The 13,341-nt window shown below is 48.6% G+C and overlaps 1 protein-coding gene across 22 annotated transcripts in view; it reads right to left on the reverse strand.

Annotated features, from left to right (window-relative positions):
- Positions 1 to 374: 374 nt before the first annotated feature.
- LOC138415423 (CMRF35-like molecule 8) overlaps positions 375 to 13,341 on the reverse strand; it is a 31,992-nt gene continuing 19,025 nt past the window's right edge. For 10 of the 22 annotated variants that reach the window (XM_069544021.1, XM_069544017.1, XM_069544018.1 and 7 more), the window contains one exon: positions 9,700 to 12,299. In XM_069544021.1, coding sequence (XP_069400122.1) covers positions 12,180 to 12,299 — 120 coding nt within the window. In that variant the 3' untranslated portion in view covers positions 9,700 to 12,179. Of the gene's footprint in view, positions 613 to 4,425; positions 4,996 to 5,565; positions 6,285 to 8,244; positions 9,153 to 9,699; positions 12,300 to 13,341 lie in introns of those variants that run through there. The other 12 variants (XR_011247231.1, XR_011247225.1, XR_011247230.1 and 9 more) reach the window with 11 other exon arrangements.

Genomic DNA, 13,341 nt, shown 5'->3' on the forward strand with positions numbered 1-13,341 from the left:
CCCACACACACCCATCAAATTGATCCTAAGATGCTGAGTGTCCAGCTCTGGTCTTAGCGAGGATGATACTGTTTCAACTTCACTTGTGACATGAATAGAAAGCCCGAGAGCTCTTTCTCTGACATCTGTAGAGAATTTTATGCAGCCCTTTCTCCTGGCCCCACATCCTTTGGGTCAGCTGACAGCACACGAGTTTGATGATCTGGGGAGTGTAGTCCGTGTCTGACCCCCTCCCACTCTGTGAAGATGGTTCTGCTTCTGCAGAAGTGAAGAGCTGCTTAATCAACTGACCATCCGCAGTGACTTCCTTTTTAGCGAGTATAGTTGATGTACAACGTTATCTGTTATGGGGGTGCATATAGCAATTCACAAGGTTTTTTTTTCCAAAAATAATTTATTTATTTATTTTTGGCTGTGCTGGGTCTTCGTTGCTGTGCGGGCTTTTTTCTCAGCTGTGGCGAGCGGGGGCTGCCCTGTGCTTGCGGCGTGCGGGCTTCTCATTGTAGCGGCTTCTCTTGCAGCAGGGCACAGGCTCAATGGTTGTGCTATAACGGGCTTGGTTGCTCTGCGGTCTGTGGGATCTTCCTGGATCAGGGATTGAACCCGAGTCTCCTGCATTGGCAGGCAGATTCTTTACCACTGAGCCACCAGGGAACCCGTGACTCACAAGTTTTAAAGGTTATACTCCATTTATAGTTATTATAGAACGGTGGCTCTGTTCTCTGTGCTGTGCAATAGATCTCTGTAGCCTTTTATTTTATACATAGAAGTTTGTATCTCTTAATCCCCTGCCCTCATCTTGCCCCTCCCTCTCCCCTCTCCCCACTGGTAGCCACTTATTTGTTCTCTGCATCTACGAGTCTTGATGGTGACTTTCACCTTGAATTCAGTTTATTGAGTGTTAGATGCTTAGAGACCCTCGTCAATCCAAGCTCCCTGCTCCTTTATAACCTTCCTTTCTCCTCTTCACTTGCCTTCCAGATTTAGCCACCTGCACACACTAACGATGACAAATAGATGGGGAAACAATGGAAACAGTGAGGGATTTTACTTTGGGGGGCTCCAAAAATCACTGCAGATGGTGACTGAAGCCATGAAAGAAAAGCTATGACCAACCTAGACAGCATATTAGAAAGCAGAGACGTTACTTTGCTGACAAAGGTCCATGCAGTCAAGGCTATGGTTTTTCCAGTGGTCATGTATGGATGTGAGAGTTGGACTATAAAGCAAGCTGAGCCCCGAAGAACTGATGCTTTTGAACTGTGGTGTTGGAGAAGACTCTTGAGAGCCCCTTGGACTGCAAGGAGATCCAACCAGTCCATCCTAAAGGCAATTATTCCTGAATATTCACTGGACGGACTGATGCTGAAGCTGAAACTTCAATACTTTGGCCACCTGAGGTGAAGAACCAACTCATTGGAAAAGACCCTGATGCTGGGAAAGATTGAAGGCAGGAGGAGAAGGGGATGACAGAGGATGAGATGGCTGGATGGCATCAACGACTCGATGGACATGAGTTTGAGTGAACTCCAGGAGTTGGTGATGGACAGGGAGCCTGGTGTGCTGCAGTCCATGGGGTTGCAGAGTTGGGCACGTCTGAGCAACTGAACTGAACTGAACTGACACACTAATGAACTGATGCCAACATCGGTTATTTAAAAGTTCACTTCACTTCACTTATTAAACAGTTAGTTGCCTGGCTGGTGCAGCCAGCATCCTTACACTTGTTTTAATGTGTTACTTGTAAATACACGTTATTACAGCTTGCATAAGGCAGCTGAGGTTGACTGGGCTGTTTCATCACAGAAATCAACCAACCTGGGCTGTTGGGTTTTACCTTTTAAGGGTGACTAGCTATGCTCCCACCTGAAACTATTAAAATAAAGATCTTGGCCTTGCAGATTTGCTTAACAATTACTGATAAAGAGAAAGGACGGGAAGGGAGGGAGGGAAGGAGGAAGAAAGAAAGAGAAAGGAAGACAGAAGGAAGAAAGGAAGGGAGGAAAGGGAGAGGGAGGAAGGTAAGTCTTTTACAGGGAGAATGTTCTTTGGTTCAAGGCCTCTATTTGGTGCATCCACGTGACGTCTCTAAACAATTCTAAGAGCACTGTCATTTGCTTTTTACACTTTTCCTCCAGTCACATGGGAACCCAGGGTCTGCCCTTGGCCCGGGCTTTAGGGTGTGTTATGGACTCATTTGCTCCAGGTGGCCCAGATTCGCAGCCTATAAGGAGAGGGCAAGAGTCCTGAGGGTCAAATTCAAAGGTTCTGGGAAGAGTGTTATAGCAAAGAAATGGCAGCCAGTGACTTTCAGACAAGTAACTCAGGCAAGGCTACGGTCCTCCCAGTGGTCACGTACGGTTGTGAGAGCTGGACCGGAAAGAAGGCAGAAAGCCAAAGAATTGATGCCTTTGAACTGTGGTGCTGGAGAAGACTCCTGAAAGTCCCTTGGACAGCAAGGAGATCAAGCCAGTCAATCTTGCTGCTGCTGCTGCTAAGTCACTTCAGTCGTGTCCGACTCTGTGCGACCCCATAGACGGCAGCCCACCAGGCCCTGCTGTCCCTGGGATTCTCCAGGCAAGAGTACTGGAGTGGGTTGCCACTGGGGTGGGTTGCCATTTCCTTCTCCAATGCATGAAAGTGAAAAGTGAAAGTGAAGTCGCTCAGTCGTGTCTGACTCTTCGTGACCCCATGGACGGAAGCCTACCAGACTCCTCTGTCCATGGGATTTTCCAGGCAAGAGCACTGGAGTGGGGTGCCATTGCCTTCTCCAAGTCAATCTTAAGGGAGATCAACCCTGAATACTCACTGGAAGGACTGATGCTGAAGCTGAAGCTCCAGTATTTTGGGCATCTGATGTGAAAAGATGACTCATTAGAAAAGTCCCTGATGCCAGAAAAGATTGAGGCGGAAGGAGAAGAGGGCATCAGAGGATGAGATGGTTGGATGGCATCCCCGATGCAATGGAAATGAACCTGGGCAAACTCCGGGAGATGGTGAGGGACAGGGAGGCCTGGCGTGCTGCGGTCCATGGGGTCGCAAAGAGTCGGACAAAACTGAGCAATTGAACAACTGAACAACAATTGAGACACTGAGAATCCAGGTCAAGCCTGCCTGGAGGGAGTCTCAGAGGCAACCAAACAAAGTGGATGGCAGACAGGCAGGGTGGAAGGAGCCTTTAAGAACTTGCTGGGACTTCCCAGCCATCCAATGGCTGAGACTCCATCTTCCAATTCAGGAGACACAGGATTGGTCTCTGGTCTGCAGACTAAAATCCTGCATGCTACTGTGAAGACAGAACCCAGCCATAAATAAATAGTTATTATTTAAAAAGAAAAAAGAGCTTGCTTCTGAGCCTGGTGAGGCTGAAAGCCCTAAAGGGCCACTGGGCCGTTGCTGGATGAGAAAACTGTCTCAGTGACCTTGGGGGACAGTCACAGATCCTGGAGCGGGTCTGGGCAGAGGTGAGACCTAAGACCTGCTCTGTCTGACCCCAGACCCATCAGCCGCAGGAGGTGTGACTGCCCTTCCCTGTGACCTGCTGAAGTCAGCCTGGGGACGATCCAGGGACTGGGAGAAGGCAGCTGGGTACCAAACAAGAGAAGCCGAAGTTGAGGAATCCACTTTGCTTTCAGCAGAGTGACATCCAACGGATGGGAGTGGCAATGGAGGCGTTGCAAAGCTGAGTGGGCGTTGCCCTGTCCTGTCTCCTCCTTCAAGCCCTGCCCCTTCTCAGCGGCACTGATCCGGAAAGTACAGAATTTCTTCTGCCTTGAGAGACTGGCTGGAGCAATGAAAATGGGCTTGGTGTGCAAAATGTGTGATTCCAAATATGGCCACAAGGTGGAGACAGACAGCTGTCCAGTCCTCCTTCCTTGCTCCAGTGCTGAGGGTTTATGCAACCAACTTGCTGCCGAGCCAGATTTAAAAACACGTGGTTTGGGGGCGGGGGCAGGAAAACAGTTTTAAAGTCATTTTCTTAACCTTGAGTGAGTCAGCCCTGCGTCATCTTTCTAAAGGACTCTGGCTAATTTAGAAGTACCTTTCAGCCCCTTAGACCAGGTGTGCTGCATGCGCTAAGTGCCTTCAGTCATGTCTGATCGTGTGTGACCCCCGGGACTGCCGCTCGCCAGGCTCCTCTGTCCGTGGGATTCTCCAGGCAAGAACAGGGACTGGCCTCTTATGTTTCCTGCATTGGCAGGCGGGCCCTTTACCACTGGCGCCACCTGGGAAGCCTGAATATTCGATTAACCTAACATTATTCAATACTGCTTCCTTCCCTTTCCCCGCTGGCTCAAACGGTAAAGAATCTGCCTGCAATGCAGGAGACCCAGGTTCCACCCCTGGGTCAGGAAGATCCTCTGGAGAAGGGAATGGCAACCCACTGGAGTATTCTTGCCCATAGAGTTGCAAAAAATCAGAAAATACCTGAACACTTTCACTCACATTTAATACTGCGAATATTTACCATACAGCTAGCCCGTGCCAAACACAACGCTGTATTTTGAAGGGGACTCTCAAAGGCAAGACACAACTGGGGAAGGGCTTTATCGGACGCCACTGGGATCCCAAGACACGAGAAGGGCATCTGGCTGCAGCAGGCTGAGTCCAAAAGAGGTCATATAAGCAACCTACACACAGATGATTCAGGAAAATGTTGTGTAAATGGAAGAAAAAAAAGAATGTGGCAAAATGGGTTTTTTTTTGAAGGGTGAATCCGGATAAAGGATATATAGGGGTGTTATGGACCATTTTCAGAATTTTTCTGTAAATTTGAAAATGTTTTAAGATAATAAAGATTGTTTTTGTTTTTTTTCCTAAGCACTAAGATCCCAGGACGCAAGATTCAGATTTTCCGTTACCTATCTGAGTGGGGTTTATCATTTCGGGTTCATCTCTCTGGCCTGTGGCTCCTCTTCTCTGAAACAAAGAAGCCAGTTTGTTTCACTTCTGTAAAATGTTCCACCCTGTGAGTAATCCTCAGCTCACCCCTTGCTGGAGAAGCAAAGATGGAAGGAAAAGAAGCAAGTGCAATTGATTTTAGCAATATGTTCAAACACAGTATACCCCCAATATTATCATGTCAAGATGTAATCATTGTGTTATTAAGGAGATATTCTAAATACATCCTCTTATTTGTATCAAGTCTTCTTAGCCTCACAGCCCATCTTTATTTAGAATGAGCACGTTTCAAGAGCTCGTACCTCCCTGCCTCAGTGGGTCCGTGGCTGCTTCAATTTGAACTGCAGAGCTGCTGGTTCTCTGGACAACCCCAAATCGGGGTCCCACCCTTGCCCCCGCAAATCTTCCTTCTCCCACCCCCATCCAGACCTCCCTTCTCTGGTCTGAGGCTGGAAAGCTTTCCCTCCCTCCTCTCCCTCAGATCTATGGTCTGGGCACATTTCTTCCTCTTTCAACAAAGCCTTGATGGTTTTGGAACCACAAAGGCAAGCACCCTTTATCCTCTGCTTTTTTTGCGGTGCCCCGACTTCCCTAAGGGCAGGAAACCCAGTGGATCTAATGGATTAGAAGGAAACGCCAGGAGCGACAAGACTGCATCAATTAGCATTTCAAAACTATTTTCCCACAGCAAACTATTCTTTTTTTCCTTTAATTTTATTTTTTCTGTGTCTTGGAGGCGGAGGCAGGAGCAGTGGTTGGCTCTCTTATGGATAAAGGATTCCCCCCACCCCAGACTCCTCCAGTTCCCCGAGGAGGCGATGAAGCAGGGTCAACGGAGTCCTCCTTTCAGGTCAAGGCTCTGCGTCACTTGCTTGACAGTAAGAAGGATGAGCAGAGGCCGGTTTAGGGGATGACGGTTTGTCTTGGAGGACTGGGGAGAAAAGGGTGACGGGACTAACTCCAGGGGCAGGGGTGGGGTTTATATCAGCTGCATTGATTGCTGCCGTGTTAAGTCATTTAGGCACCCTGCTCTTTCATTTTATCTCCACCACAAAGATTTCTAGGGCTGTTTTCCATTTTACAGATAAGAAAACTGAACTGAAGTCAGACACATATGATCATGCCATATATACGTATATGTATGTCATACGTCGTGGTCTATATCATCCATACACATATTGCTGTTGTTTAGTTGCTCACCTGTATCCGACTCTTTTGTGACCTCATGGACTACAGCCCACCAGGCTCCTCTGTCCATGGGGTTTCCACTCCAGACTCCTGGAGTGGGTGGCATTTCCTTCTCCAGGGGATCTTCCCGACCCAGGGATCGAACCCGGGTCTCTGCACTGCAGGCGGATTCTTTACCACTTTGGATGTGTGTTCTGTAATCAAAAGGGAAGAAATAAAAGAAATACTAATGTTACTTCTGGATGACTAGAGACAGGAAGAATAAGGACCCTGATTTTCACTGTATATTCGCCTGTAGATTTTGAGTTTTTTGATTGTATAATACGTTGCCTAATTTTTGACTAATACAACTTAAAATATGAAGTCCAGTCAAATGTAGGTTGAGGAATTTCTGAACACATCACCCTCAAGCAGATCTTTGTTCAGCGAAGAGTCACCAGGTTGCCACTCTTCCTGATGCAATTATGAGGAATGTACCCACGGGGTCCCTGGAGGAAAGCTATAAAATAAATTAGAAACATATCTGTCTTGCAGAGATTGCCGTTCCCCACGTCCTTTGGTATGCAGAGCTTCCTGGAAGGAAGTTGGGCAAATGTGTGGATTAACAAGACTCCTGGGGAAAGATGTGGAGAGGCAGCCCCTTCCCTGATGCTGTTAGACCATCTCGGATGGTCTCGGCTGAGACCCACTGTCAGGAGGTGATATTAAGGGCTCCCAAGGGGTTGCCATCCTGATGGGCAGTCTCCACTGGGAAAAGCATCCCTTAGAGATTCATGGGGTGGGGGCAGGGAGGGGGGACAGCGTGTGGCTGCGACAGATACCATCTTAATCTGGCCCCCGTGGCCACGCCACACAGTTTACTGTTGTGATTGTGGTTGGTAGCTCAGCTGGAAAAGGATCTGCTTGCAATGAAAGAGATCCCAGTTCTATTCACGGGTCGGGAAGATCCACTGGAGAAGGGATAGGCTACCCACTCCAGTATTCTTGGGCTTCCCTGGTGGCTCAGCTGGTAAAAGAATCTGCCTGCAATGTGGGAGACCTGGGCTCGATCCCTGGGTTGGGAAGATGCCCTGGAGAAGGGAATGGCTACCCACTCCAGTATCCTGGCCTGGAGAATTCCATGGATTGTATAGTCCAGTTCAGTTCAGTCGCTCAGTTGTGTCCAACTCCTTGCAACCCCATGGGCTGCAGAATGCCAGGCTTCCCTGTCCATCACCAACTCCTCGAGCTTGCTCAAATTCATGTCCATTGAGTCAGTGATGCCATCCAACCATCTCATTGGGCACCTACTGACCTGGGGAGTTCATCTTTCAGTGTCCTATCTTTTTGTCTTTTCATACTGTTCATGGGGTTCTCAAGGCAAGAACACTGAAGTGGTTTGCCATTTCCTTCTCCAGCGGACCACGTGTTGTCAGAACTTTCCACCATGACCCGTGCACCTTGGGTGGCCCTACACAGCATGGCTCATGGTTTCATTGAGTTAGACAAGGCTGTGATCCACGTGGTCAATTTGGTTAGTTTTCTGTGAGTGTGGTTTTCATTCTGTCTGCCCTCTGATGGATAAAGATACTGATAGTCCATGGGGTCGCAAAAAGCCGGACATGACTGAGCGACTTTCATTTTTGTGGCTGTTACAGCGGCTTGCATCACTCTTTTGACTGACGCTCAGAGATTTGCCTCCTACAGAAGATTTCTAATTGGTGAAAACTCAGACTAAATAAACATTTTAAATTCACTCCACTTGAGGAGAAGTGAAAGTGGCTCAGTCGTGTACAACTTTTGTGATCCGTGGACTGTATTTAGCCTGCCAGGTTCCTCTGTCCGTGGAATTCTCCAGGTAAGAATACTGGAGTAGGTAGCCATTTCCTTTTCCCGGGGATCTTCCCAACCCAGGGGTCGAACCCAGGTCTCGTGCATTGCAGGCAGATTCTTTGCCGCCTGACCACCAGGGAAGCCCACTTGGGGAGAAAGAGTCCAGATAATCTCTTGGATCTTTGATTCTATCTTCTATCCTGTCCTTCTGTGTCTTAAACCACCCTGCAGGGGTCGCTCTGTGATTAGAAACGGAATGTCTCTAAGGGTTACTTTAGGTCCAGCTTGGAATATGACTCTACTGAGTTCAGTTCATGTCAACAAGTGTTTCTGAGTGCTTACTCTGCTCAGTCCGTGACTGAACCCCTGTTCACATTACAGGGTCTCTCAATATCCTTCAGGGCTTCCCAGGTGCCTCAGTGGTAAAGAATCCGCCTACCCATGCGGGAGATGCAGCAGACTCGGGTTCCATCCCTCGGTTGAGACGATCTTTCAGAGGAGGGCATGGCAACCCACTCCAGTATTCTTGCCTGGGAAGTCCCGTGGACGGAGGAGCCTGGCAGGTACAGTCCATGGGGTTGCAAAGAGTCAGATGTGACGGAGTGACTGGGCACTTGAGGACTGGTACAGCTTCCTCCACGTCCACCTTTCAAGTCTCGTCGCACAGCTTCAGGGAACACACCCAACACCGTGTTGTACGAGAAGGGTTCCACCTACTGTGTGCCGTGCTCAGGCTTCACTGCTGCAGGAGGCCGTCTGGCTAGTCCTCTGATCGTTTCATAATTTAGTGTCGCTCCTGCTGGACTGCAGGCTCTCGGAGAGCAGGTGTGATGTATCTTTTCCACTATTGTGTTCGCTGCTGTAGTCTCACTGCTGCGTTTAGTAGTACCAGTGAGTAGTCAAGGGCTTCCCCGGTGGCTCAGACGGTAAAGAGTCTGCCTGTCATGCAGGAGAGCCAGGTTCTATCCCTGGGTCGGGAAGATTCCCTGGAGAAGGGAACAGTGACCCACTCCAGTATTCTCGCCTGGAGCATTCCATGAACAGAGGAGCCTGCTGGAGTACAGTCCACGGGGCCGCAGAGAGTCGGGCGTGACTGAGTGACTAACACCTTGACTTTCAAAAGTGTTCAGATAACTTTTGTTGAGCCAGTGACTAGGTGGATGTAAAAGGACCTGATCAGAACATACTGGAGGACTTCCAAACCAACATCCCCTCCATCTGGGCGAATGGTGAAATTTTAGCAAACATCCCTGGCAAAACAGGAAAAGATTGTGAGCTAGAGCATTACGTCAGTTTGAAATGTAGCTTCCTGTAAGTAGCAGAAACTCCAACAAACTGTCACCTAAAGACCTTCAGGTTTGTCTGTCTCATACAACATAAACGTGGGTATGTTGTAACAGCAAGAAGATACAGCAAATAGACGTCATTTGGCACCTCGCAACAGACCATCAAAATACACAAAGCAAAAGCGCATGGAATCGAAGGGAGACACAGTGCTCCACATTAATAGCTGGAGCCTTCAATACCCCACTCGCAGGAATGACCAGAGAGAAGATAAGTTAGGAAACCGAGAACTGAACAACGCAGTAAGCCAACTAGATCTCACGGACATAAACAGAACACTCCAGCCCAACACACACATTCTTCTCAAGTACACATGGGACATTTTCCAAGATAGACCAAAGATGAGGCCACAAACTAGGTCTTAATAGATTTTAAAAGACAGACATCATACAAAGTTTCTTCTCTGACCAGAACAGGTTGATGTTAGAAATAAATAACGAAAGTTAAACCGGATTCTCTTCATTGTTCTTTAATAGCATTTTATTCACATTGAGATGGGAAGGAGCCATGTCTGATGGTTGGTCCAGTTCATACTGTAAAGGCATTACTCCAGGCTTAAAAAGTTTTTTTTCTTGCAAGACATTACATGGTATTATAAGATGGAATTAAAACAACTAATTGACACTGACTATGGAACCAATCAATTTATGTTTATTCATGTTTCAATAAATACTCGAAAAGGGAAAAAATTAAAACTGGAAAATTCACAAACCTGTGGAAATGAAACAGCACACTCATACACAACCAACGGATCAAAGAAGAAATCAAAGAGGGAATTAGAAAGCACTTAAAGATAAGCGGAAGCATAAACACCATCTACAAAACTCATGGAACACAGCGAAAGCAGGGCTAAGTGGGTAATTCAAATGCTTGCATTAAAAAGACGGGCAAAGATCTCAAATAAAAAACCCTAACTGTACAACTTTAGAAGCCAGAAAAAGAAGGATAAACCCGAAACTAGTCTAAAAAGTTAGCTGCTGCTGCTGCTAAGCCACTTCAGTTGTGTCCGACTCTGTGCGACCCCATAGATGGCAGCCCACCAGGCTCCCCCGTCCCTGGGATTCTCCAGGCAAGAACACTGGAGTGGGTTGCCATTTCCTTCTCCAATGCATGAAAGTGAAAAGTGAAAGTGAAGTCACTCAGTCATGTCTAACTCTTCGCGACCCCATGGACTGCAGCCCACCAGGCTCTTCCGTCCATGGGATTTTCTGGGCAAGAGTACTGGAGTAGGGGTGCCATTGCCTTCTCCAAAAGCTGGTCAGACCTAAAACTATTAAACTCCTAGAATAAAGCAAAGGACAAAATCTTCAGAACCTCAGATCTGACAGTGATTTCCTGAATATGACCTAAACGGCACAGGCGGCAGCAACAACAAAATGGACAAATTAAGCTTCATGAAATGCCAACATTTTTGTCCTCAAAAGACACCTCAACAGAGTAAACATTTGGCCTACAAAATGAGAGACAATATTTGCAGATTATATATCTGATAAGACTGAATATCCAGAATACATAGACGACTCAATAACAACAAAGAAATTGATTTGAAAATGGGCAGCAGGACTGAATAGACATGTCTTCAGTGAAGATACACAGGTGGCCAGTAAGCACGTGGACAGTGCTCGGCCTCACTAATCACTGCTGCTGCTAAGTTGCCTCAGTTGTGTCCGACTCTGTGCGACCCCATAGACAGCAGCCCACAGGCTCCCCCGTCCCTGGGATTCTCCAGGCAAGAACACTGGAGTGGGTTGCCATTTCCTTCTCCAATGCATGAAAGTGAAAAGTGAAAGTGAAGTCGCTCAGTCGTGTCCGACTCTTAGTGACCCCATGGACTGCAGCCCACCAGGCTCCTCCGTCCATGGGATTGTCCAGGCAAGAGTACTGGAGTGGGGTGCCATTGCCTTCTCCGCACTAATCACTGGGGAAATTCGAATCAAAATTGCAATGAGATACCACCTCACGTGCATTAGGTTCGCTACTATTTAAAAGAAAAAAAAGTGCTGGAAAGCATGTGAGGAAGTGGGAGACCCGTGATGGGAACGTAACGTGGTACAGCTCCTGCCGATAAGAGTATCGCAGTTCCTCAAAGATTAAAAATAGGTTATCACATGATTCAGCAATTCCTCTTCTGGGTGTATACCCAAAGGAATTGAAAGCAGAGTCTCCAAGGGACACTTGTGCACCAAGCTCATAACTTGGATTTTTCACAAGAACTAAAATATAGGAGCATTCCATTGACAGATGAATGGATGGATGAGCATGATGTGATATATACATCAGTGAAATATTATTCAGCTTCAAAAGAAAGGACTTTTCATACAATATTGCAGAGATACAGCTGCAAAGTTTAAATAATTTTTTTCTGCTCTCTTAAGATACTTTCAATGGTTATTAATATCTCTTGGATTAACAATAATTCCAAGAGTCCAGAGAAGTGTGCCACTTGTTCTGGAGCTGTGGGCAAGCCTCTCCTCTCCCTGGGTCTTGGTCTCCTTGTCCGTAAGAAGAGAGGGACCCAGTCTTCAATGCCTTTGAGTTCTCCCGACTCTTCACCAGTTCTCCCCACTTCCCAGCAACCCCAGACACTTCCATGGGGCTGTGGTTTACAAAGCCATTCGTAGGTACCGTACTACGAGAGTCAGGCCTTTGCCTGGAGCCACCTGGAGCTGGGATGAAGCAGAGAAGAGAGGAGAGAGACCTCGAGAGCCAGTGGGATGGAAGGTTTCCCATCGGACCATCCAGAACCGCATTCCCGGACATCCTCAGTGAAGCCAGCCTGGCTGATGGCCCAAGACGGGCAGCCTTGGGGAGCCCAGCTGCCTTGCCAGTCACCACAAGAGGAGTAGGTGGAGGGGGGCTCACAGGTAAAGGCTGAGCCCTGGGCCTCCTGTGACCCACAGAGTCCTCCAGTTGAGAAGGCTGGAAACGTGAGCTTATGTCTTCTTAACCACACTGTACACTGGCGTCTCGGAGGGAATCCTGTCGGCCTTGGAATCCTGGCTCCGGGAGTCAAACACTATTGAGGTGTAGTGAAGATCGTCGCTGGGCGGGCCCTGCAGAGACGGAGACCAGACGCTCAGGGAGAGGCTGGGGACGTGGGAATCCCAGATTAGGGAGGAGACATCAGAGGGGCGCCCTGAGGGAGGTTCCACTGGCAGGGGATGGTGGAGGCTCCACTGGTCCTCACCGTCCTGCCCACTTTCTCTTGCAAAGGTGGGTCTCCAAAATCCCATCCACCCACCTGCTCTGCCCCCACCTGGTCAAGATGAGACATGCCAGACCTGAGACCCTTTGCTGCAGGGCTTGCACCTGGACAAACGTCTCCTCGAGCAACAAAATCCAAAGAAACTCTAAGGGACTAGACAGAAGTGCAAGCATGCACAGCTGGGGCAAATTCTGGATTAGAGATACAAAGAGACCAAAAAACCCAACTGCCGCTTTTGAGGAGCCTGGAGCAAAAGCAGGGTACTGCGCATGCCCCGCTGCATAGATTAACCCCCAAGAGGCGAGCAAACACCTAAGCCACCTCTCCCTCCCTCTCCCTCCCTCTCCCTCCCTCTCCCTCCCTCTCCCTCCCTCTCCCTCCCTCTCCCTCCCTCTCCCTCCCTCTCCCTCCCTCTCCCTCCCTCTCCCTCCCTCTCCCTCCCTCTCCCCGGACACACCCCTCCCCTCACCCCGTATAAGGAACCACCGGCCCCCAAGCAAGGAAGACTGTTGCTTGTCCTTGCTCCCTCCTGCCGCAGCAGGGGCCCCAACAGAGCCTTGCCTGACTTTCTTGTCTGGCCTCTGATCAACTTCTATTGGTTGGGAAAGGCCAGGAGCCCTGATCACTATTGAAGACACAGCACCAGTGCTGGGGGGTGCCTGGGGTCTGCTTTGGGGTCATTAGTCACCAAAAGCTAAAAAGGCTAGGATGTTGCTAGTCCCGGGCCACGTGTCTGACGCTCAAACCTCCATCTCATCTTCTCTAACAACTAATCCCTCAACCTCTGCCTAAACTCTTTCCGCTCAAGGGTGAGTTATGACCCTGCACGGGGTGGGGACGGGAGGCAACCTCTTCCGTTATTCCACTTTTCAATGCCGTGCCTACGGCTT

The sequence above is a fragment of the Ovis canadensis genome, chromosome 11 (assembly GCF_042477335.2).
Source record: "Ovis canadensis isolate MfBH-ARS-UI-01 breed Bighorn chromosome 11, ARS-UI_OviCan_v2, whole genome shotgun sequence".
Classification (NCBI taxonomy): Eukaryota; Metazoa; Chordata; class Mammalia; order Artiodactyla; family Bovidae; genus Ovis; species Ovis canadensis.